General features: G+C 37.0%; 1 protein-coding gene and 1 pseudogene across 1 annotated transcript; one reads left to right on the plus strand and one right to left on the minus strand.

The window, feature by feature from the left end:
• The first annotated feature begins 861 nt into the window (after positions 1–861).
• On the plus strand, positions 862–20,689 carry DR1 (down-regulator of transcription 1). The gene is made up of 3 exons (XM_030325340.2): positions 862–1,808; positions 10,361–10,524; positions 18,648–20,689. Exons 1-3 carry the CDS (start codon positions 1,589–1,591, stop codon positions 18,792–18,794), a joined length of 531 nt encoding a protein of 176 aa, XP_030181200.1. The 5' UTR covers positions 862–1,588; the 3' UTR covers positions 18,795–20,689.
• A 932-nt stretch (positions 20,690–21,621) lies between these two features.
• On the minus strand, positions 21,622–22,212 carry LOC115519753 (annotated as a pseudogene).
• Positions 22,213–22,315: the final 103 nt, after the last annotated feature.

Raw genomic sequence — 22,315 nt, forward strand, 5'->3', positions numbered from 1 at the left:
TAGAAATTGCAACACCCCACTATTTATAACATGGGCTCTTCGTGCAAATGACAAGTATGACACATTTTGTGAAGAACTTGACATGCATTGATACTACAAGTCATCCTGGAGACAAGCAAAAACGAGAGTTGCGTAAAGATACATCAACGTACTTTTCTCTGCCCTCTCCAGAAGCCAACGTGCAATACACCGTTAAAAATGGCTAAATTGGAATCTCTCAACGTGGCTCACTGTACACTATACTCAATTTCCACTACTGTGGATTTTACTTCTAGTTTCTGGTTTAGCTATTAGCAAGCCACTTCTCTGAACGTTTCATTTCCCAAAAAAACAAGAAAATGGGTAAAGGATCATAAAGAGCTTTGATCCGAATAACATCTATTAGACATCATCAAAAGCTTTTCCTCTGGACGATGCACACAGGCCCATGACGTTCTGCATTCCTCATATCTCATTACAGAACCCAAGCCTCTTTCTTTTATTCCCACTTTGGGCTCCTTAAAGAACAGCAAAGAGAATTCTTCTAAGATAGCCAGTGCTCCTTTGTCCTCAGGGAAGGCTGGGAGAAGGTTTTGAGGCCTCAGCTGGTTGAGAGATGGTAGAAGCGACCCACCCTCGCCCCAACCCAAGCCTGCGCCACAGCTCCGGTACCACGACGCGCGCGCGCTCGCCCGGCTACTGTCCCAGTGAAGGGGCGGGATTCCGAGGCGCGTGCCGAGACGACGGCAGGCGGAAGCTGCTGGCGACGAGGACCGTTCCCGCCGGCGCGGGTGGGGGAAGGGCAGCAGCCACACCCGGAAGTCAGTCTGCGAGGGAGGGAGCGGGGACGGGGGGGGGGGGGGGCGAGGCTTCCGGTAGCGCAAAGGGTATCGGGAGAGGCTTCCAGCAAACCTTCTTCCTTGGCCTCTGGAGGGACCACCGTTGCCGCGGCTTCGGCTTCCACGATCTGCGTTCGGGCTAAACGGCCACGGCGGCTGCTACTGTCGTTCCCCTTGTGCCCGGCTCTGTCCGTATTCGTTCCCAGGCGGTCGCCACGGTTCCAGCAGCGGCCGCGGCCGACATGTTGTGAGGCGGCGGCGCGGGTGTCTGAAGGATGGTTTGGCAGAGGCGCCGGCAGCGGCTGCTGGCGGCAGCGGCAGCTGGGGCTCCGGCTCTTTAGAGCCAAGCCCGCTGGGTGTCCGCCTGGTACCGCGGCGAGGCCAGTGCCCCTGGATCTTGCCTCTCCTCCGGCGCGGTTGGGGACCGGTTGGGCGACAGCGCCCGCTCCTCTGAGGAGACACGAAGGTGGTTCCCCAGTGCTCAAATTTCCGGACCACCTTTGCTTTCTCCTCTCCTACGTGAGCAGTGCTGTCCCCATTATCTTCAGCCCCCCGACCTCCCTCCCAATCTCGCCCTAAATCTCTCACACACACGGGTGTACCCCACCCTCACGAACCAGCCCCTCCCCACCCCTCACCCCTCGTTTTCTGCACCTTCTTCGCGCTCCTGGGATCCCACTTTGAGGGCAGCCTTTGAAAAATCTTCGCGGAATAGTGGACCAGAGCTGGGGAGTTTTTAAAAGTCGGGGCGCGCGCGAGAGGGAGATACGATGGCTTCCTCATCTGGCAATGATGATGATCTCACTATACCTAGAGCTGCTATCAATAAGATGATCAAAGAGACTCTCCCCAACGTCCGGGTGGCCAACGATGCCCGGGAGCTGGTGGTGAACTGCTGCACTGAATTCATTCACCTTATATCTTCTGAAGCCAATGAGATTTGCAACAAATCAGAAAAGAAGACCATCTCACCCGAGCATGTCATACAAGGTAAGTGGTGTGTGTGGGGTTTTGTTTGAATGAGGGTGAGGGGCAGCCTGCCAGTCGCGTGACCCGTTCATGTCAAAGCCTTCATTCCTCTCCCCTGATAATTACGAGTAGACGAAAAAGCCACGCGGGCATGGAGGTAGCCGGTGCCTCCAACTCGCTGTGTAGTATTCTTGTGGTGCTTTTCATCCGGCGAGTACAAGTAAGGATTGCCAGCGTTTAGGTCAGCCTAACGTCCTCCAAAGATAAAGTAGCAGTCGTCGTCTGTTTACAGCCAGGTAAGCGGAAGCAACAAGAATTTTGCCTGCCTGCTGTTGAACCTAGACATGACAACTGAGCATTTGTCTCCCTAACGTGGAACCTCAGACGTGACAACTGAGAAAGGAACCCAAAGTTCTCCCTTGGAAAATGAATTTTCAGACAGGATCTTCCAAGTATGAGTGGAGACAGCACCCCTCCCCCCCCCCCGACCTTTTCACGGATATAGAGGAAAAGATGAATTTTCTGAACGCATGAGTGAAAGAATTCTTAATGTAAACGCGTTTAACGTTGTAAAGTTTGGTGATGTTGAATGAAGAGTGTGTTTTCAGCTTTAAGAGTGGTTCAGTGAGGGGCCCCTGGCTGGCTCAGTTGGTGGAGCATGCAGCTCTTGATCCCAGAGTTTTGAGTTTGAGCCCCACGTAGGGTGTCCGTTTTACTTAAAAAACAAAACAAAACAAAAAACAATAATAAAAATTAAAATAGTTTAGTGGTCCCACTGTTCATCAAGTTAACAAAACTCTCCAGTTGTATTCTGGAAGAAAAGGGTGGATGATTATCCTTTCTTCCCCTCCTTTCTTTTTCCTCTTTCTCAGTTTTTCTTTTATGTAGCTTGTTTTGCTTTATGGAGATAAATTTTTAAAGCTTGGATTGAAAGTTTGTAAGAGATTTTTTTCATGGAACATTTCCCTGTCCTTTCCTGTTGCAATTCCCATTTAGATGCATACACTTAAGCTTTTATTGAGCATTTCTGAAAGTTTGGACAGTTTCCCATCTTGCAAAGGGTTTAGTCCAGTAGTAGGGGTTTGGGGGACCACATTCTGATGGTTTGTTTCAGGCATAGGGAGACATTTACTAGTCATAATGTTTTGGAGCACTTACGTATACTCTTAAGAAAAAGTTGCATTCAATTTGAGGTGATAACTTGCCTTTTATAATAATTAAAATTCTAACAATTTCTTGATTGCTTTTGAAGTCAAAAAAATCGTGATGAATTTTAATCGTTTTAGTAGGCAGGCAGGTGTCTACCATTTTATTTTTCATAATTTAACTTTGCAAAGGTGATGTCCCTACTTACTCTGAAGTAGAGAACACATCTCATATTCACCATATCCAATATTTTATTGTCAGTATTGACAAAAGGATTAGATGATTCATTTTTGGTCCTTAATGATGGATGGAAGGTAGATTTTAATGTACTCTGCCATTTCTATTTCAGTCCATGAAGAGAAAAAAAATCCCTGGGAAAAACCGTATTTGATTTTAAAGCTAGGTTGTTTTTGTTTGTTTGTTTGTTTGTTTTTTAAACTTGTGTGGTGTGTGAATACTCTGGTAGGTACAGTGAAAGTTAAGTTCTCTATTTTTCCTCTTGTGTTTTATTTTTACATTGTATGTACATGTTTTAAGTCTTTCATGAGATTATCCAACACAGCTATAATTTCCTTTTACAACTCATAAAAAAGAAAAAGAATGTTTTATCCACATTGCCTTTCTAATGAAAATTTCAAAAGCTTTCTAAAGGATCTGCCTAAACATTTGTTTACAACACAGGAGTGAGGATTGTTCCAAAAGTCTAATAACACATTACAATCTGTCTTCTTGGGTAGTTTATTCTTTTCTAAGATATATTTAGATTTCTGATTGACATGATGGAATAAAAGTGCAGCTGTAGCAAGCAGTATGCTAAATAGCTCAACTTTGGAATATGCTAAATTTAAGGTGTGAGTCCAGAAGTTCCAGTGAAAGCGTTTTTCTTTGTGTACTGAGGATGATTGATTATTTTTTAAAAAATCATCTACTGACCTGTTACAGTCTTACAAATTTACCCTTTCTTTGGGTAACGTTGTTGTTAAGTGGATAAGAACCTACTATTTTTGCCCCAAATTCCTCCAGTTAGGGGAATACATCTTATACATTTATAATCTCATATTAATTTCATATTGTTTAACCATTTTAAAGAATTTTTGTCTTGAGTGGTTACTTTTTTTTTTAAAAGAAATCCTCTAAGGTGTGTATTTTTTTTTAGGTGTTTAAAATGTATCTTTACAGATTAACCCTGGAAAGCTTGCTAAATCATGGTAAATAGGACTTTTTTATGCTTTTCTGTAAGCATTTATTATTTTGGTATATAGGATATATGCAAGTGCAATAATAATGTACATTTAAAGTCATATGAATCTCACATTTGAAGTTCCAATTTTTAGTTTAATAAGTTTAATGAACTAGATTTTGCTTCAGGACATGTCATTTGTTCACTTGCTACTTTGCTTTACATTGTCAGAGCAAATTAAGCATTTGAGGCTGTTCTGTAAAATGGAAGTTATTAAAGTTGACATAACTTTATTGTTAGTAAATCTTTGAAATAGTTAAACTTTGAAAAAATTATGAAATGTTTTGCTTTTTTTGAATTTAAAAAGGGGACTTGGTATTGAAGATCACAGATGCACAAATAAAGGGGTTCTAAGCTATAAAAGGTGTTCCTTTCATGTCATTGCTGGTTTTTGTGAACACATACTCTTAAATAAGTTTTAACATGTTCTGTTGTATTATGTAAAGAACTGACATTGAGAGTTAAGAACTGCAAGTTCTACACTGGAAAGTCTTTGGCCTTAGGCAAATCTGTTAAAGGTTTCCTCATTTATGTATAAATAATACTTAATTGTTTCAGGTATTACTTGCAATTACTGAGAATAAGTCAGGGTTGAGAATCTTACATGATATGCTGCAATAAATAATTGTATATTTTTAGAAGTTAGCTTTTCTTAGGCAAGCTTTAAAAAAAATGTTTATTTATTTTGAGAGAAAGAGAGAGAGCTCATGGGAGGGGTAGAGGGAAAGGAGAGAGAGAATCCCAAGCAGGCTCTGTGCTGCAGAGCCTGATGCAGGGCTCCATCTCACGAACTGCGAGATAATAACGTGAGCCAAAACGAAGAGTCAGATGCTTAACCCACTGAGCCACCTTAGACACCCCTAAGATGTTTATTCATTTTTGAGAGAAAGAGAAAGAGCACGTGCAGTGGAAGGGCAGAAAGAGACGGAGACGCAGAATCTGAAGCAGGCTTCAGGCTCTGAGCTGTCAGCACAGAGCCCAAAGCAAGGCTTGAACCCACGGACCGCAGGATCATGACCTGAGCCAAAGTCAGACGCCCAACCCACTGAGCCACCTAGGTGCCCCTAAATAGTAATTTTTAAAATGCGTAATGTTACTGATTAAAATATAAAGCTTGAAGTCTGTTATGTTTAACCTTACAGCATAATGCCATTGTAAAGCTGAAGTATAAATAAAGATATTTTAAGTGATTATTTTTTTGAATTTTTAATCTTCTGCCACATTTCCCCCCCACATTTATAACAATAGTTAGTAACTGAAAAAGTCTCTGAGGATTTGCTTCTTCAGCAATGGAGTTGCTGCAGGCTATCTCTGTTGAAGGAATTAAAAAAAAATCTAGTCCCTCTCACACTGGTACTTTTGTGAAATACAATAAAAATGGATCACTAGAAAAACAAAATTGAAAAATACATAAAATTTCAATTTTTGTTGTTAGATTCAATAAACTTAAAATTACTCTTGTCAAATTACTTTGAAGGTTCTTTTTTTTTTCCTCCAGCTTTATTGAGTTATAATTGATATAACATTGTGTAAGGTTAAGGTATACAGCATAATGATTTGATATGTGTATATATTGTGAAATGATACCACAATATGGTTAGTTAACACATCCATCACCCCATGTAGTTAAAGTTTTGCTGTGAAGGTTCCTAAATGCTTTCTTTGATTTCCATACTTAACTCATCACAGACCATTATAAGCAGTTCTGGCACAAGTCCATGGACCACAGTTTGAGTAGCTTTGCTCTAAAGCCTAAATAAACCACAGTCTATTTTAGAAAGTAGATGTGAAGTAGTTTTTAAATCAGAGGATCTGAGTGATTGTAGAGTTGTAATAATAGAATGAAAATGATATTGTATTATCTAAATAATCATGCATACTGGTATTTTTTCCAAAGGGACACATTATGTATATGGAATTGGTATTATCACATAATCAAGTTTTTTTCAAGTTAGGATTTTATTATTTAACTTAAAACTGACATATCTTGTTTTTGTTTTTCTTCTGCTACCCAACAATTTTGAACACTACTAGGTACCTGGCATGGTGTTAGATAATGGTAAGGGTATAACGATTGATTATATTTGGTTCCTGCTCCGCCCTCAGTCTCTCATTATTGTCCCAGATTCCCAGGGGGTAGTAATCCATAGAGGACATAATTAAGGGTCTTCAGAAACCTTTGCCTGGCTAATGAGCCAAGAAGTCACTTTGGCCTATATCATCCTTTTAATGCATTTTAAGTGAACTACCACCCCCCGCCACACTTCCTTTAACATATAAACAAAAGAAAACAAATTTGAGAATGCTATTTTACATATTTTAATATTTTAACGAAAAACCTGTATTACACATTTGAATATGAAGTAATTCACATAAATTCTTGTTATAACAAAATTTTATAGGATTGCGTTACTTTTGTGAAATAAGATAAGCCTGTATTATTGTTGCTGGATGGAAGTTTTCACTTTTTTTTTTTAAAGGGTTTTTTTTTTTAAGTTTTTTAACATTCGTCATTTTAAAAAAAGTTTATTTGGGGGTGGGGGGCAGAGAGAGAATCCCCTGCCAGCTCCCCGTATCAGCACCGAGCCCAACACAGGGCTCGAACCCACAAAACCATGAACCATACTGTTGAGATCATGACTTGAGCTCATGAAATCAAGAGTCAGATGCTTAACCAACTGAGCCACACGGGGGCCTTAACATCTGTCTTTAAAATTGAAAAATGTGGCAAATATTTTTTTCCCCTAATATACCATGCACTTTTCTGGGTATAGTTTTAAAGTACATGGCAGAGGGGAGCAGACAGGCATCTGAGGAGCAAGTGATGTATGTGTTTTACCAGCAAAAATTTTTCTTTATTTTTTTCTTTTCTGGATTTTACTCTGAGATCCTTGATAAAGCCAGGGCCCTAACAGTCCATTAAGTCTCTTTATACAAACTAGAAAAAGGCACTTCTTCCCTAAAAACCTTTACTACCATCTGCCAGAAAAGTGCCGTAATAAACATACAGATCTATGTTTACAGTATGAATAGCCTTCCTTAGATATGGTCCTGTTGTGCACTGAATAACCTGCAAACCCGCAATGATGGCCCTGCTTAAGAGTCATTTCCCTTATCCTTTAAGATACTCCTTGTGTAAAATGGAAATGATTATTCCTATATGGTAACAAATGGTGTAAAATATCTCCTTGTTTAGAAAAGACTATTATCTACTTATTCCTGGTAACCATAGTGTATTTAAAATTTGGATTAAAGTCAGTGCAGTTTTAGAAATTAAAATTTATGGCTCTTCCTGTTGAACCATTTAATTGAGAGTACAAATTTGTATATAGCAGCTCTTTGAATAATATTAAATATTAACCTTGGATTCACTTGCAAATTTTTTTAAAGTGGTGTTCTCAACCTTAGATGGTTTTAAAAGTGAGTTTTTAAAATTTTTAACTCAAACTCTCCATGGTTAAAAATAGTTTGGATTGGATTTTTTTGATGTTGAGTCTAGTAATTGATGATAATTTGAAGAATTGTCTGCATGGTGTTGATTAATTTTATAAATTTAATATTTTATATTATAAATATATTCATTCAACTTGAATTTAGTGTGATAATGCATAGCTGCACATTTATTTATGTCCTGTACACTTATTAGGGTGCTCTTTTAAATGTAAGGGGAAAAAATAAAGATGAATAATACATAGTCCAAGTGGTTATGGGAATCTTATGTGCTAGACATGGTGTTAAATGCTGTAGATCACTTGTTGATCCCTATAGTCCTAAAAATAATATCGTGAATATTTTGCTTATTCTGTGGGCCAGCCTCTGTTCTAAGCTCTTTGTTTATATTAATTCATTTATTCTTCACAGTAACCTGATCTGATGAGATACAGGTACTGTTATTCTTGCTTTAGTGGCACAGAGGTGAAGGAACTTATCTAGGCTCACACAGTTCATATGAGGCAGAGCTGGGATCAGTCTCTGGCAGCTGTAGGGCCTGCAGGCTTAACCGCCATACTGCATATGTTTTAGGAAGATACTACGAAATGCTATTCTCAGAGAAGGAGAACTGAAGCTTAGAGATATGAAGCAGTGTATCCAAGGTTATATGAATATATTGACAACCAAATTTCAAATTCTAAGATGTCTATCTGATTTTACAAGGGGGAGATTACTTCTATCTATGAGCATCAGGCAAGTTTACTTAAAGATGGAGTTTGATTTGAGCCTTGAATGCATTACCGTCAGTATGAATGTGGGAAACTGATGTCTGTTGGGAAATATTGAGCAGTTAGATTTAGCATATGTAGGGATTTAATGGCAGAAATAAAGCTGGAAATGTAGTAGGGCTAGATCCTAGAGAAATGTGGTATACGCTAAGGAAATACGACTTTCTTCAGAATGTTGGGAGGAAACCACAAGCCATTCTCTTGGTTTCTTTTGGTATTGTCTCCAGCCAATATTATTGAAAATATACTACTATATGCCTTTAAAAAAGAGAAGAAATTGGGGTGCCTGGGTGGCTCAGTCACTTAAGCATCCAACTCTTGATTTAGGCTCAGGCCATGGTCTCAAGGTTCGTGAGATCGAGCCCTGTGTTGGGCTCTGCTCTGACAGTGTGGAGCCTGCTTGGGATTCTTTCTCTCTTTCTCTGCCCTGCCCCTGCTCCTTCTCACTCACACTCTCTCAAAATAAGTAAATAAACATTTAAAAAAAAGAGAGAAAAAATAAAAGAAAAACTTTGGCTTCTAACATTGACACCAAATTATCAGTCTGTCAATTCAAGTAAAAAATGTAGGCTGCTTAATCTTCACTTAATTTTCCACTATATCTCCAACTTTTTAGGCCAAGAATTATGTGGTAGTTATTTTGATATTCAGAACTCAGAGTAATGAATTACTGAAGTTTTTTGGGGAGCAGAGGCAATAAGTTAGTATAATTAAAATTCAAGTAATAGTACTCTGCTTTTTGGCATGAGATTATTTCTAAAGAAGGTTGATGCAAAACAGCTTAATATTTGAAGTAATTAAAGTCATAAATCATTTCAAAATGTCCTTAAAAACCACAGCTTATACGGGAGGGAATGCGTATTTGTAAAGGTGCATTTGGTATTCTCCATGAAGAGCAAATCCCTGTAGTTGGAATTCGGGGCAGCTTTGCTGAGGGCAGTCTGGTTCATCATAATTGTTGAAAAACTGCAAGAACTGATACACTAAGTTAAATTCATCAACTATATTTTTCACCGTCTATATTTCATCATTGGGTCAGAAAACAAAAATGCCTTTGGGGCACTGGCAATATATAGAAAACTATAAAATACAATTTTAATTACTGTGAGCCAAAAGAAAACTTTATGCTTTGTCTTGATTATAGAAGGCATTTAGAAGGTGCATTACTATAAAATTTTCTTTCTAAATGTGAAAAAATAAAGGGAGAGAAAATTGTTAATACTTCTAACCTTATAGTCTTTCTTTATCCCAGTTTTCTGCCACATCAGTTGAAATGTTTTTATAGTGCTTCCTGTTAAGTTTTATTTTCAAGGGAAACTTGTTGGCTGAATATAAATGCTGAATTTCATAAGTTATTTCCACCCGTATTTCTTAAACTTGGCAGTTGGAGTACCTTTGCTAAAAATAGTCTCCTGTTTGGTATATTGTACAAAAGAACTTATCCATTCTTTTATCCCATCCTACTGAAACTTAGAACATATGTTACCAACCTACTTTTTCTAAGCCAAATGGCACAAAATATGTTATTAACAAGTAGACTCCAAATACTTGTTTTTTTGGTATTCTTCTAGAAAGTGACTGAGGTAATGATGTTTGATTTACTGTGAGTGGTATAGGAAAAATGTTTTCTTACTAAAAGCACATGTTCTTACATTGGACTTTGTTTTTTTCCTCTCACAGGAAATGCTTTGGTTTTTAAAAATTAATCAGAAAAGTAAATGCCTGTGCTGTTAAATGTTTCTCAAGTTTTATCTAATTTGTAATATAATAAGAAAGTTGATACAATATTTTGATTTAGTCATTCAAATAATTGCTGTGCAACTATAAAATAGGTAAAATTATTAGAAGACAGAAATCCCCTCCCCTCCAAAAAAAAAAAAACCCAAAAAAATCACAAAAGCTTAATCTTCCATAAATGGGGGGAAAGACTTAAGTTTTATCACTCTTTCATGTTTTCATTTCCCTAGCACTAGAAAGTTTGGGCTTTGGCTCTTACATCAGTGAAGTAAAAGAAGTCTTACAAGAATGCAAGACTGTAGCATTAAAAAGAAGAAAGGCCAGTTCTCGTTTGGAAAACCTTGGCATTCCTGAAGAAGAGTTATTGAGACAGCAGCAAGAATTATTTGCAAAAGTAAGTAATGCATTATAAATTGTTTTCATCTGAATACTGCCCTGTTTGCTAACAGAAATCATACTGGTTTCTGAAATCATTTCTTAAATCAATATATATATACAGAGGATTTTCTTTCTGTGGCTGGTTGTTTGAGCATAGAGTCTGATGTTTAAATCTAACCAGTTTGACTCTGTTTGGCCAGTTATGTGCTTCATAAAAAAATAAATATTTGCTCATTAAAATTTTTTTTTTTTTTAAACGGGGTGCTTCAGTGGCTTAGTGAGTCAGGCGTCCCAACTTCAGCTCAGGTCATGATCTCATGGTTTGTGAGTTCCAGCCACACTTCTGGCTTTCTGCTGTCAGCTTAGAGCCCGCTTCAGATCCTCTCTCTCTCTGTCTCTCTCTCTGCCCCTCCCCCACTCTGGTGCACGCTGTCTCAAAAGTAAACGTTAAAAAAAAACTTTTTTTAAAGTAAATATTTGCAGGAACCTGTTTCCTTTTTTTATTAATTTTTTTTTAATGTTTGGGGCCCCTGGTTGGCTCAGTCGGTTGAGCGCCCGACTTCGGCTCAGGTCATGATCTCATGGTCTGTGAGTTCAAGCCCTGCGTCAGGCTCTGTGCTGACAGTTCAGAGCCTGGAGTCTGCTTCGGATTCTGTGTCTTCCTCTTTCTCTGCCCTTCCCCCACTCATGCTCTGTTTCTCTCTCTCTCTCCAAAATAAACATTAAGAAAAAAAATTAAAGAAAATTTTTTTTAATGTTTATTTATTTTTGAGAGAGAGAGAGAGACAGAGCATGAGTGGAGAAGAGAGGGCGGAAGACACAGACACTGAAGCAGGCTGCAGCTTCTGAGCTGTCAGCACAGATGTGGGGTTCGAACTTGAACCGTGAGATCGTGACCTGAGCCGAAGTCGGACACTCAACCAACTGAGCCACCCAGGCGCCCCTTTTTTAATTTTTTTAATGTTTATTTTTGAGAGAGAGAGGGAGACAGAGTGCAAGCAGGGGAGGGGCAAAGAGAGAGGGAGGCATGGAATCTGAAGGAGACACCAGGCTCTCAGCTGTCAGCATAGAGCCCAGTGTAAGGGTTGAACCCACCAACCATGAGATCATGACCTGAGCTGAAGTTGAACACTTAACCAACTGAGCGACCCAGGTGCTCCAGCAACAATTGGTTTTCCAAGGAGAACAACTCCAAAATAACTACTGATTTTACTTTGAGTTTTTTATTTTTTTGTCCAGACAGAACAACCAGTTAAAAGCATGACAAGTATATGTAAACATTCTTAAGATTTAAAATGATGGGCTGGTGAGAAAATACTATATCAAATTTTATAATGAGTGGTATATAAGGAAAATTTAATAAACATCTATTTTATAGTTAAATTAGGTTTTTAATGTACCTTTAAAACAAACATACTAATCTTAAAAAATTCCTTCCCTCTTTCCTTCCTCCCTCCCTCCTTTCCTCCCTTTCTTATTAAAACTCTAATTTCCAGTCTGTGAAGGATTAGTACTAATATTCCTCTCTTTAAAATAAAAAAAGGAGAAGATGAAGTTCTTATTACTCTAAGTTTTGGCCTCTCATTTCAAATTAGATTGTAAGACAGTTTTGGGTTGAAGAGGTGAGATTTCCTACCAGTTACTGTAGTTACCATTAGAACTGGGAAGTATCACTTTTGGTAATCTCTTTCAGACTAGCCCTATACCTGATCTCTTTGTAGTCATAATAACTTAAGTAGTCATAAGTTTGAATCAAAAAGCATTTAAATTTTAAGTGTTATCAAGCACTAGACATCAGAATACCATTCAAACTAATAAAAATAAAAGTTTACTAACATTTATTGAGTTCTAATCATGTGTTAATCATGTTGCCAAATAATTTACCTGTATTTTTTTAAATCCTCACAACAACCTACAAGATCAGTACTAAGGAGGTACTAAAAGCTTTTGAAACAGGTGTGAATACAAGTAAACACTTTATAATCCATATGAATATGAGATAACAAAGACTGATGATTAAAAAAACATTAGTGGCTATTATTTATTAACTCTCTGCTATTGCAGATCACCTAGAGAGTGCCAAATTAGATATTTGATAAAAGGAAAAAGATGCTCTATTACTTTACATACTTTGCAGTTTTTATAAATATAAATAAAATAAATAAATGTGAATTTTATTATACTCATTTACACGTTAAGAAACAGACTCAGATGGAGAAAGAAACTTGCATGAGATCATTCATTCATTTGTTCTACAGATGTTTACTGAAGTCCTCACTACTTATCAGATATAGTGCTAAATGCTAGGCTTATAATAGTATACGAAAGAGACATGGTTCTTATTATGATGGAACTTAGTTTACTGGGAAGGATTGAGTTAAACAAATAAAACAGGTTAAGTTCATATAGTTAGGAAGTGTTGGAGTCTAAATTCAGACTCGAGTCTCCTGACCCCTAGACATGTGCTGTTTCTACATTACTATGCTAATGTTCTAGCCACCATTTTGTCCACTTACACTTATTTTAGAACTTTTTTTTTTTTAATTTTTTTTTCAACGTTTTTTATTTATTTTTGGGACAGAGAGAGACAGAGCATGAACGGGGGAGGGGCAGAGAGAGAGGGAGACACAGAATCCGAAACAGGCTCCAGGCTCCGAGCTATCAGCCCAGAGCCCGACGCGGGGCTCGAACTCACGGATCGCGAGATCGTGACCTGGCTGAAGTCGGACGCTTAACCGACTGCGCCACCCAGGCGCCCCTATTTTAGAACTTCTAAGTGGAACATGATGGCTTTATCCTTTCCAGGGCAAAAAGAAGAATGAAAGAAATAATTGCCCACCAAATCTGTCTTTACTTTCTATCCTTGTCATTTGTTATTTCCTCTTCCTATCTTTCTTCATTCTTGCCTTCATCTATGGGTGAGGATCCCTTAATATTTCTTTGCTCTTGTGAGGAAAATCAAGAGAGAGGTAAAATTATAGCACCTGTCTAGTACTTCTTCCTTAAAGCACAAAGCACTTAAGTCCTAAATATGGTAAGTAAATATAACAGCTTTTTTATCAGTTTGATTTCATTTCACCTTTTAGACTTTATTTTAAATACTAACACAATAGCATCTTCATTTGAAGCAGTCTTTCAACTGCTAGCAACAAAATGTGGAAAGGGGGAACCATTAATATATTGAAGTTAAGATTAACTGTAAATTACAAATGAGTTATTTTAGTATTTGGGTGGGGAGGAGAGTCTAAAACATAATGAAAATCTCCAAAAGAAGAAATTAATTAGGAAGTATACACTTACTGTCTTTCACACTCCCCATTTTAAAAGAAAAATACTTGAGGTAGGTTGGGTAAGAGGCAAGAGAGAAAAAAGTTAGAAAAAGTACTGCTGAAAATTTTAATTTATGAAAATAAAATTTATCAATCAACATAGACTTTAAAGGCACAGGAATGTTTTTATGTTTAGACAGAGAAATATGTTTGCTAATATGGGTACTTAAAAGTTAAATTTTTTTTTAAATCTTTTATTTATTTTTGAGAGACAGAGAGAGACAGAGCATGAGCAGGGGAGGGGCAGAGAGAGAGGGAGACACAGAATCCGAAGCAGGCTCCAGGCTCTGAGTTGTAAGCACAGAGCACGACGTGGGGCTCGAACTCACGAAACATGAGATCATGACCTGAGCCGAAGTCGGATGCTTAACTGACTGAGCCACCCAGGCGCCCCAAAAGTCAGTTAAATTTTAATTGTAACCAGTACATGTCTTTGTAGATTACTGAATAAACTATGAGATCAAGCAGCTTTTGCAATAAAATCTGTGTAGAGACTTGAAACTGAGTTTTTTTTTTTCCTGTGCCACGAAATTATACCTGTGTATGATTGATTAAGTCACAGAGTAAGTATTCTTAAGTTTATTAAATTCACATGTTTGGTTTGCCCTACAATTTTCTTATGAATTCTTAAAATGTTTTTCATGAAGCATTCTTAGTCTTTTTTACACTCTGGGTATTCCTGCCATAAAGGTAAATATGACTGTGTGTTAAAATAACTATTTTTCATACTTTTTAAGTAAAAATAGATGCAATTAGTTATTAGAATATCTGGTTTCTGATTTCCTAAACAAAAAAAGTTTTTGTCTTTTAGGAGAGGTATGATATAGGTACACTGACAACTGTAATATGAGGCTGTCTACTTTCATGAGGAAAATATAAAGAGTTCCCAAGTACAGAGACATTACATTAGATTTTGGCAGTGTAAGAGTGTGCTAGTTATTTCGCATGTGAGTGCTAATACAAATTTAAACCCAAGCAGATCTCATCACGTGTTACCTTACGAATGTTGACATTGGAATACCTTACCTGTAGTATAATATCAGTTCTGGACTGAAAAGTTGAGGAAGAAACTTAATTTTCTTTTTTGCATAACTCAGAAAAACAGCTTGTATGCAGTTTACTTGTTGACCTCAGCAGATGACCTAAGCTGATAGTGTTAATTCAGATTTAAGAAATTATTGGAATCTTGGTTTGCATAGATTCATGATCGATCTACATGCAATACTAACTAAATTAGATAGCTTTTACATTTTCACATGTGTACATAGGCCTTCTGCACTCTTTCCAACACCCATTAGTTATTGAACTTTGTAAACTGGCATTGAGATATACAGTATTTTGTTGTACCAGTTTCATAAATGGTTTATAGCACAGTATGTGTGGGTTTGAGACATACCAAGGGTTAGTTTCTCAAGGTTCTTGTTGTGCTTACTGTAGTAGCATTTGATGGAGGATCTCTTATATACATTTGTGGTAGATGAAAAAAAATTATATTGCAAATCCTTTCTTTTTTTTTTTTTTAAAGCTTAAACCATATAGTAAGTTTTGGTCCAAGTTGAGTAGGATAAGTGAAACTTACATTGCATTCTGTTAACTAATATAAATGTATTTTTGCAAGTCAAAATCACAAGGAGATGTTACTTATAAATGTGTTAATTGGGGAGATTTCATCAAGTGAAATGAAATAATAAAATACAATACTAGGAAAAAAAAATATTTTTGTAAGCATAGTTGTGTTGAAATAAAGTTTTCAAAAGAAAAAAAAAAACGCATGCACCAGTAACTAAACAATTTTCTTAGCCTGAAACCCACCTTTCTGTGCTTTGATTTGTGATCAAGCCTAGTACTCTATAAACCACATTTCTGCTTTTCTATTGGACTTCATTGGACTCTGCTTCCAGTAGGGAGTTCTGGAGGGAGATTGCCAGGCTAGAGGAGGAAGGCAGCACTTGGGCTCCTTTCTTTTACTTCCCGTTAGCTTCAGGTTCCTTTGAGCAACCTACCAATGCATCTTTACTCTGGCTGCATCAATTTTTTTTTCCTGTGGCAGGAACGGAATCCAGCGTATAGTTTCTTTACAGAACCAGCATAAACATTCATCATTTTCCTCCAGGGTGTGAGTCTCAAACCTTGGGCCCTCTATCAAGCTCAGAGATGCTTTTACCAGCCAATCTATGCCAGTTCTTCAGAGGTCTGAGTTTCAGTTCCATGGATTGTTCTTTTAAGCTTCTTAAAAATTAAGTTTTAAAAATTCCAGCCTCTTCCTTTATTCCCTCAGTTTTAGGATTGGTGGCTGCTTTTGGTAGTTACCAGTTGTGTAATATCTAAGTGTTCTTTTCATGCCTTTTCAATGACCTAGTTACCAACTTTATACTTGGTTAACAATCCTTTATATTGCATTCTTTCTATTCCCCTAACTAATGTGACTTCTATCTCCTGATTAGGTCCTGAATGATACAGTTAGGACTTAGGAAAAAAATGGAGAAAATGATACTTCAGTTTGACTTGAAGAGTAGAACTTCAGTAGGTGAAAATTAGGAAATTTCAAATAGAATGACTATCAGCGTGAGTTAACGTAGTGAAAATGGGAGGGTATGGTGTATTGGGGAAGCATTTTAAGTTTTAGGGTTTTTTTTGGAGTACCAAGTATGTATTACAATTGGGAGATAGGTTGGGGCAGGCAGTAATTTGGAGGACCTTGAACTCTAGGTTGAGAAATTGGACTTAATTGGGTAACAGATGATTTTTTTTTAAGTATAATAATGACCTGATTAGAATTTTCTTCTAGAAATGATTGGATAATAAATTCAAGAGAGATTATTAAGGAAAGTTAGGAATGTACATGGTAAAATCTTAATGTTAGAGTTACACTGAGCATTACTGTTTCCCACAAAACATGCTTTCAGAAAATACTGGAGGACTGTGTGTTGGGAATGTAACAAGGAATATGAAAATAGTCTCTATTCTCAAGTCTAGTGGGAAAAAAGATACATACTCAGATAATTTGAGAACAAAGTAAATAGGTATGGGAATGCATAGAGAATTTTGGCATATGAAACAAAGTGCACAGTATGATCTAGATGGCCAAGAAAGACTAATTTCTGTTTTAATAGATAACTAGGAATTGGCTATGCATAAAGGAGGGTGGCGTGGTGAGTGTGAGTCAGGCTTAAAGGACAATTCTGAGAAAAGGCAGAAAGGGAAACAGCATTGTTTTGGTAGATTCCAATGGAATTTATATGATCTTTTTAAGAACAGATTGATTTTTTCCTTCTTGATGTGGTTTTTCTGCTAATGAATTAAATTAGCTGTTGCAACATTGCTTGTAACGTTTATGTGCGTATCTTGGTTTCTAAAATTCTGTGATGGTTTTTAGAGAGGATATATCAAATGAATGGATTTTAACTATCTCACTTAAATTCAGTCCTGGATAAGTGCCTTTTCTCTAGTGGGTATATGGGAAGGGTGTGTGTGTGTGTGTGTGTGTGTGTGTGTGTGTGTGTGTACGTACCCATGTGTGTTTATTTAGGGGAGAGGGACAGAGGAGAAATGTATGTGTAGGGTAGGGAACTGTGATAGAAACTCAAACATCAAAATAGCTATTATACTCATGTATAGTACTTTTTCTTAAGAGTTAGGGGTACTATACTAGACAACTTTTAAATCATAGAAATAATTTTTAGATTGAAAAATGTTTACATCTGGGGTGCCTGGGTGGCTCAGTCGCTTGATCATCCGACTTCGGCTCAGGTCAGGTCTCGTGGTTCATGAAATTGAGCCCTGCATCAGGCTCTGTGCTGACAGCAAAGAGCCTGGAGCCTGCTTCAGATTCTGTGTCTCTCTCTCTCTGCCCCTCGCCCACTTGTGTTCTGTTTCTCTAATTCTCTCAAGAATAAATAATAAACATTAAAAAAAAAACATTAAAAAAATGTTTGCATCTAAATTGTAAGTTGAGAGGACAAAAGAATCAAGTGAAAAAGTAGAGAGAGGGGCTCCTGGGTGGCTCAGTTGGTTAAGCATCTGAATTCAGTTTGGGTCATGATCTCGTGGTTCATGGGTTAGAGTCCTGTGTCAGGCTCTGTGCTGACAGCTCTGAGCGTGGAGCCTGCTTCAGATTCTGTGTCTCCCTCTCTCTCTGCCCCTCCCCTGTTCACACTCTATCTCTCTGTCTCTCAAAAGTGAATAAATGTAGGGGTGCCTGGGTGGCTCAGTCGGTTAAGTGGCCAAGTTCGGCTCAGGTCATGATCTTGTGGCCCCACGTCGGACTCTGCTGACAGCTTGGAGCCTGGAGCCTACTTCTGTTTTTGTGTCTCCCTCTCTCTCTCCCCCTCCCGTATTCGTGCTCTCTCCCTGCCTTTCAAAAATGAATAAATGCTAATAAAGAAAGAAAGAAAGAAAGAAAGAAAGAAAGAAAGAAAGAAAGAAAGAATAAATGTTAAAAAAAAAAAAAGAAAGAAAGAAAGAAAGAGAGAAACTGGGAAAGGAACCAAAGAGAGAACATTATGATTTTTGTACCAGCTTTTTCAATTTCAGTTGAACCAAAGGCCATAAAATTATGTGGCATAAAAGGACTGTCTATAAGAGAACCAAGTTTTGGAAACTGTTCTTAGTTGATAGAGAAGCAGTTGTCTAACTGTATTTCCTTATAGAGTTCATGTTTTCCAGATGTATAACAGTTATTTAGTGGTTGGAAAATATCCAAATTTGGTAATAACTAAGTCTGTAATTGGCTTAATCTATACTTAACCAAAGTGTGTATGTTGTGAGTTTTAAAAAAATTATTACTTGTTTTTATGTTTTTGGTGTTTAGGCTAGACAGCAACAAGCAGAATTGGCCCAGCAGGAATGGCTTCAAATGCAGCAGGCTGCCCAACAAGCACAGCTTGCTGCTGCCACAGCCAGCGCATCTAACCAGGCTGGATCTTCTCAGGATGAAGAAGATGATGATGATATCTGAAATTTACCAGCTGAGTTTCTATTTCCTCTATAAATGTTTTTCCCTGCACAAGAAAACAGTGAAAGAAATGCTTATCTGTAATTTTGTATGCATCTTGGTGGACTTGCCATTGGTATTCTAGGGATGTCTGCTGTTAAGTTTCATCTATTGTGTGCTATTCATGTAAAAACTGTCTCTTTGAACTATTGAAAATTTAAGATTCAGTATAATATCAATTTTGAATTTTTAATGGTGTTTATGAAATTTTAGATAGCAGTGAGTCCTTTATTTGATCAATAAACAGTGTTACAGAAAACGTCAAGTTTATAAAAATACAGTGAAATTTATACAGAAACTCTAAATCTGCATTTGCATTTCCTCTGCCCTTTTAACTAGACTAAAAATTGGGAATTTTAAATTATTGGGGGGAGGGTGTTGTGTAATGCAGTAGATGTTAGATCAGGATGGTGAAAAAACAAAGAGTTCAGTTTTGTAGTATCTGAATTTTTTGTCTTTTAAAATGAGTGTATATATATAGGCAATAAATATATATGCTCAGATAAATATGCTTGTTTAAAAAAATCTCAAAATGACATCCAAAAACTTAGGAAAGGAGTATGTTCAATAGTAGTTCTATGAATTCGGTGGGTTATGTTTTTGATTTTGTTTTTGTTTTATGTAGAGGTAAAAACTACAGTTTTATTATGGCATAATTCATCTTGAGCTATGCTATTACATTTCAAAGACTGCCCAATTTTGAGGACTGTCACGATTCTTACTATTTCACTCCAATAATTGTTAATAGTATTACTTGCTTAGTCCATCCATCTTTATTGGAACTTGTGAAACAATTTCTTAGGTTCCATTGGTTTAATGGAGATTCATGAATATCAAACCTTTGCTGGGGGAAAGAAATGAAAGTTAATAAGCATGCTTACTATAAAAGAGGGATTTTTTTGTAATTTAACTGATAGTTTACTTATTGTTTGTTTTTAGCATTACTTTTACATTTTCTTGACTAGATGGCCTAGAGTGTCCAGTGCTTCCTTTTGAAATGGCATCATTATCTCCATCATAATTGAGTGATAGCTTTAAAAATGATTGGTTTTATTTTGTTTAAGAAAGCGTGTCATAACTGATCAGCCCTATATGAAACATAAATAGTTTCAACCTACTCATTAAAAGGGAGAAGCTTTAATTTGGTTCCACTAAATAAAGTATGGTAGTGATTTTTATAGGAATCCAGTGTATTGAAGAAATGGCATATTGTTTGTACTTTGGAAACAGAATGGAAAAGCCACTTTAAGATAGTATAAAGTAATCTAAATTCCTATGTCAGTTGCCAAATCATTTAAATTTGTATATTCACCAAGTCCAAGGATAAATTGTGGTTGCTGGGATTCAGTTTTAATTGGAGAGCTAAATAAGTAAAGTTTATAAGTATTAGATTTCTTAAAGGTCTTATTTTGCAGTTTTAGAAAAAGTGAAATATTAGCATACGTTTATTAAATACACTTCCCCCATGCCATGAAAAGGTTAATTTTGCTGAATGTTTTAAGTTGAAGTTGATATTGTATCCATGAAGTGCTTTGGACAAGATAGAAGGGGTTGTTTTTTTAAAAGTTTAAGTACCAAAGGTAGTCTAGTCTAAGAAATAATAAGTTAATAAGTGTTGGCTTTTCTAATTTGTACTGTAACATCCTTATTCTTTCTATTTTAAGTATATCTGTTTCTTAAGTAAACAACTTAGATATTTTTCCACTTTTTTTTCCCTGATGCAGAGTTCAGGTTAATTAATATTTTACTGCATCTGATAATGTATTATATGTTTGAAGCCTAGTGACTTTTCATTTTGACATTCTTGTGATTTCATATGCTGTATTCTTCAAGCAATAAAATCTGATGTGTTTTATAAATTGTTTTTATATTTAATAATCTACACAGATTAACAGCAGGAGATTGCTATTACTAACATTTTTAGTAGTTTCGAGAATCTTAGGCCCAACATTTTGATCATTTGGTATTTAATACCTGACTTTCTCCTTTGTTTATTGTTATTTCAGAAAATGTGGTTTTACTTGTACTTTTGTAATGGCAGTCCTAGGATCCAGGCATAACAAAGCTAATTAAGCAATGTTTTACTTTTAGTTTACTTTTTAGCATTTAAAAGTCATTATAATGTCCATTGTTGAGATTTTTTAAATCTTGTAGAAAGAGAAACAAATTTTTAGGGTTCTTGAGAAATAAAGTTACTGTTTAGTAAATATCTTCCCCACTTCCTTATCTATCTTTTTCAGCAACATTGAAAAGATAACATTGAAAAAATAACATTGAAAAGATACCAATTATTTTTATTTTTATTTTTTTAGAGAGTGTGCAAGTGGGTGGAGAGAGGGAAAGGAAGAGAGACAGAATCTTAGGCAGACTCCACACCCAGCGCAGAGTCTACCACAGGGCTCCATCTCATAACCCTGAGATCATGACCTGAGCCAAAATCGACAGTTGGATGCTTAACCAACTGAGCCACCCAGGTGCCCCGAAAAGGTACCAGTTTTTAAAACTGCATATACCATGCATATGTTTTCACAAATTAAACATACTCATATCACTGGCCTTCAGGTCAGGACACAGCAGTGTGAACACCCCAGAAGCCCCTTTTGCCCCTATTTTAACATTGTCATCTTCCCTGGAAGTAACTACTATTCTGTTTTCTAAAACTTTTGATTAGTTTTGCCTTTTATTTTATGTAAATACAATCTTTTTTAAATTAAATTTTAATGTCTTATACAGGCTTACTAAATAAAAGTATTGCACACTAATGAAGATTGAAAATTTACATTCCAGTTGACTAGCCTAAAGAGTTTAAGACCACTTTCACATTTATAGAGCCTAATTAAGGCTAGTAGACAGGCACACCCTCATCTTCGATGTCACCTTTAACCCCTTTGTCCTGAGAAAGGAAGCTTAGCTGCCTCTTTAGTTCTTCAATTTTTCTTGTTCTAGTATCTTCATCTGTAGGGTGAGATTAACATTTCCAACAGTTTGGAAAATTTCGCTTTATAGCAGCTGAACAGAGCAGATGGTCTCTGAGATGCATTCTTTCTGATTAAGTGCTAGATCCACTTGGCTTTGTGGGATACCTTTTACTGAGGGACTCAAGTAACTGACCACTTCTTAAACCTATTAAAACTTGTACTTGTTCTATTTATGTTCCAAACGGCTGAGAGTTCTAGTAGGATCACACCCAAGCTATACATATCTAATTTGGTGTCACGCTCAAATCCTTCCAACTCTTCAGGTTAAGTGTACATACAGACAAGTACCCACCCTGGAAGTATATGTTGGTATTCTGTTGCTATTTCTCTTGATCCAGTCCATGGTTTTTTGTTTGTTTTTTAATTTTTTAATGTGTATTTTATTTTTGAGAGAGTGCACGAGAGCAGGGGAGGGACAGAGAGAGAGGGAGACACAGAATCCGAAGCAGGCTACAGGCTCTTAGCTGTCAGCACAGAGCCCGACCTGGGGCTCGAACCCACAAACCG

This window comes from Lynx canadensis, chromosome C1 (genome assembly GCF_007474595.2).
Source record: "Lynx canadensis isolate LIC74 chromosome C1, mLynCan4.pri.v2, whole genome shotgun sequence".
NCBI classification, from domain to species: Eukaryota; Metazoa; Chordata; class Mammalia; order Carnivora; family Felidae; genus Lynx; species Lynx canadensis.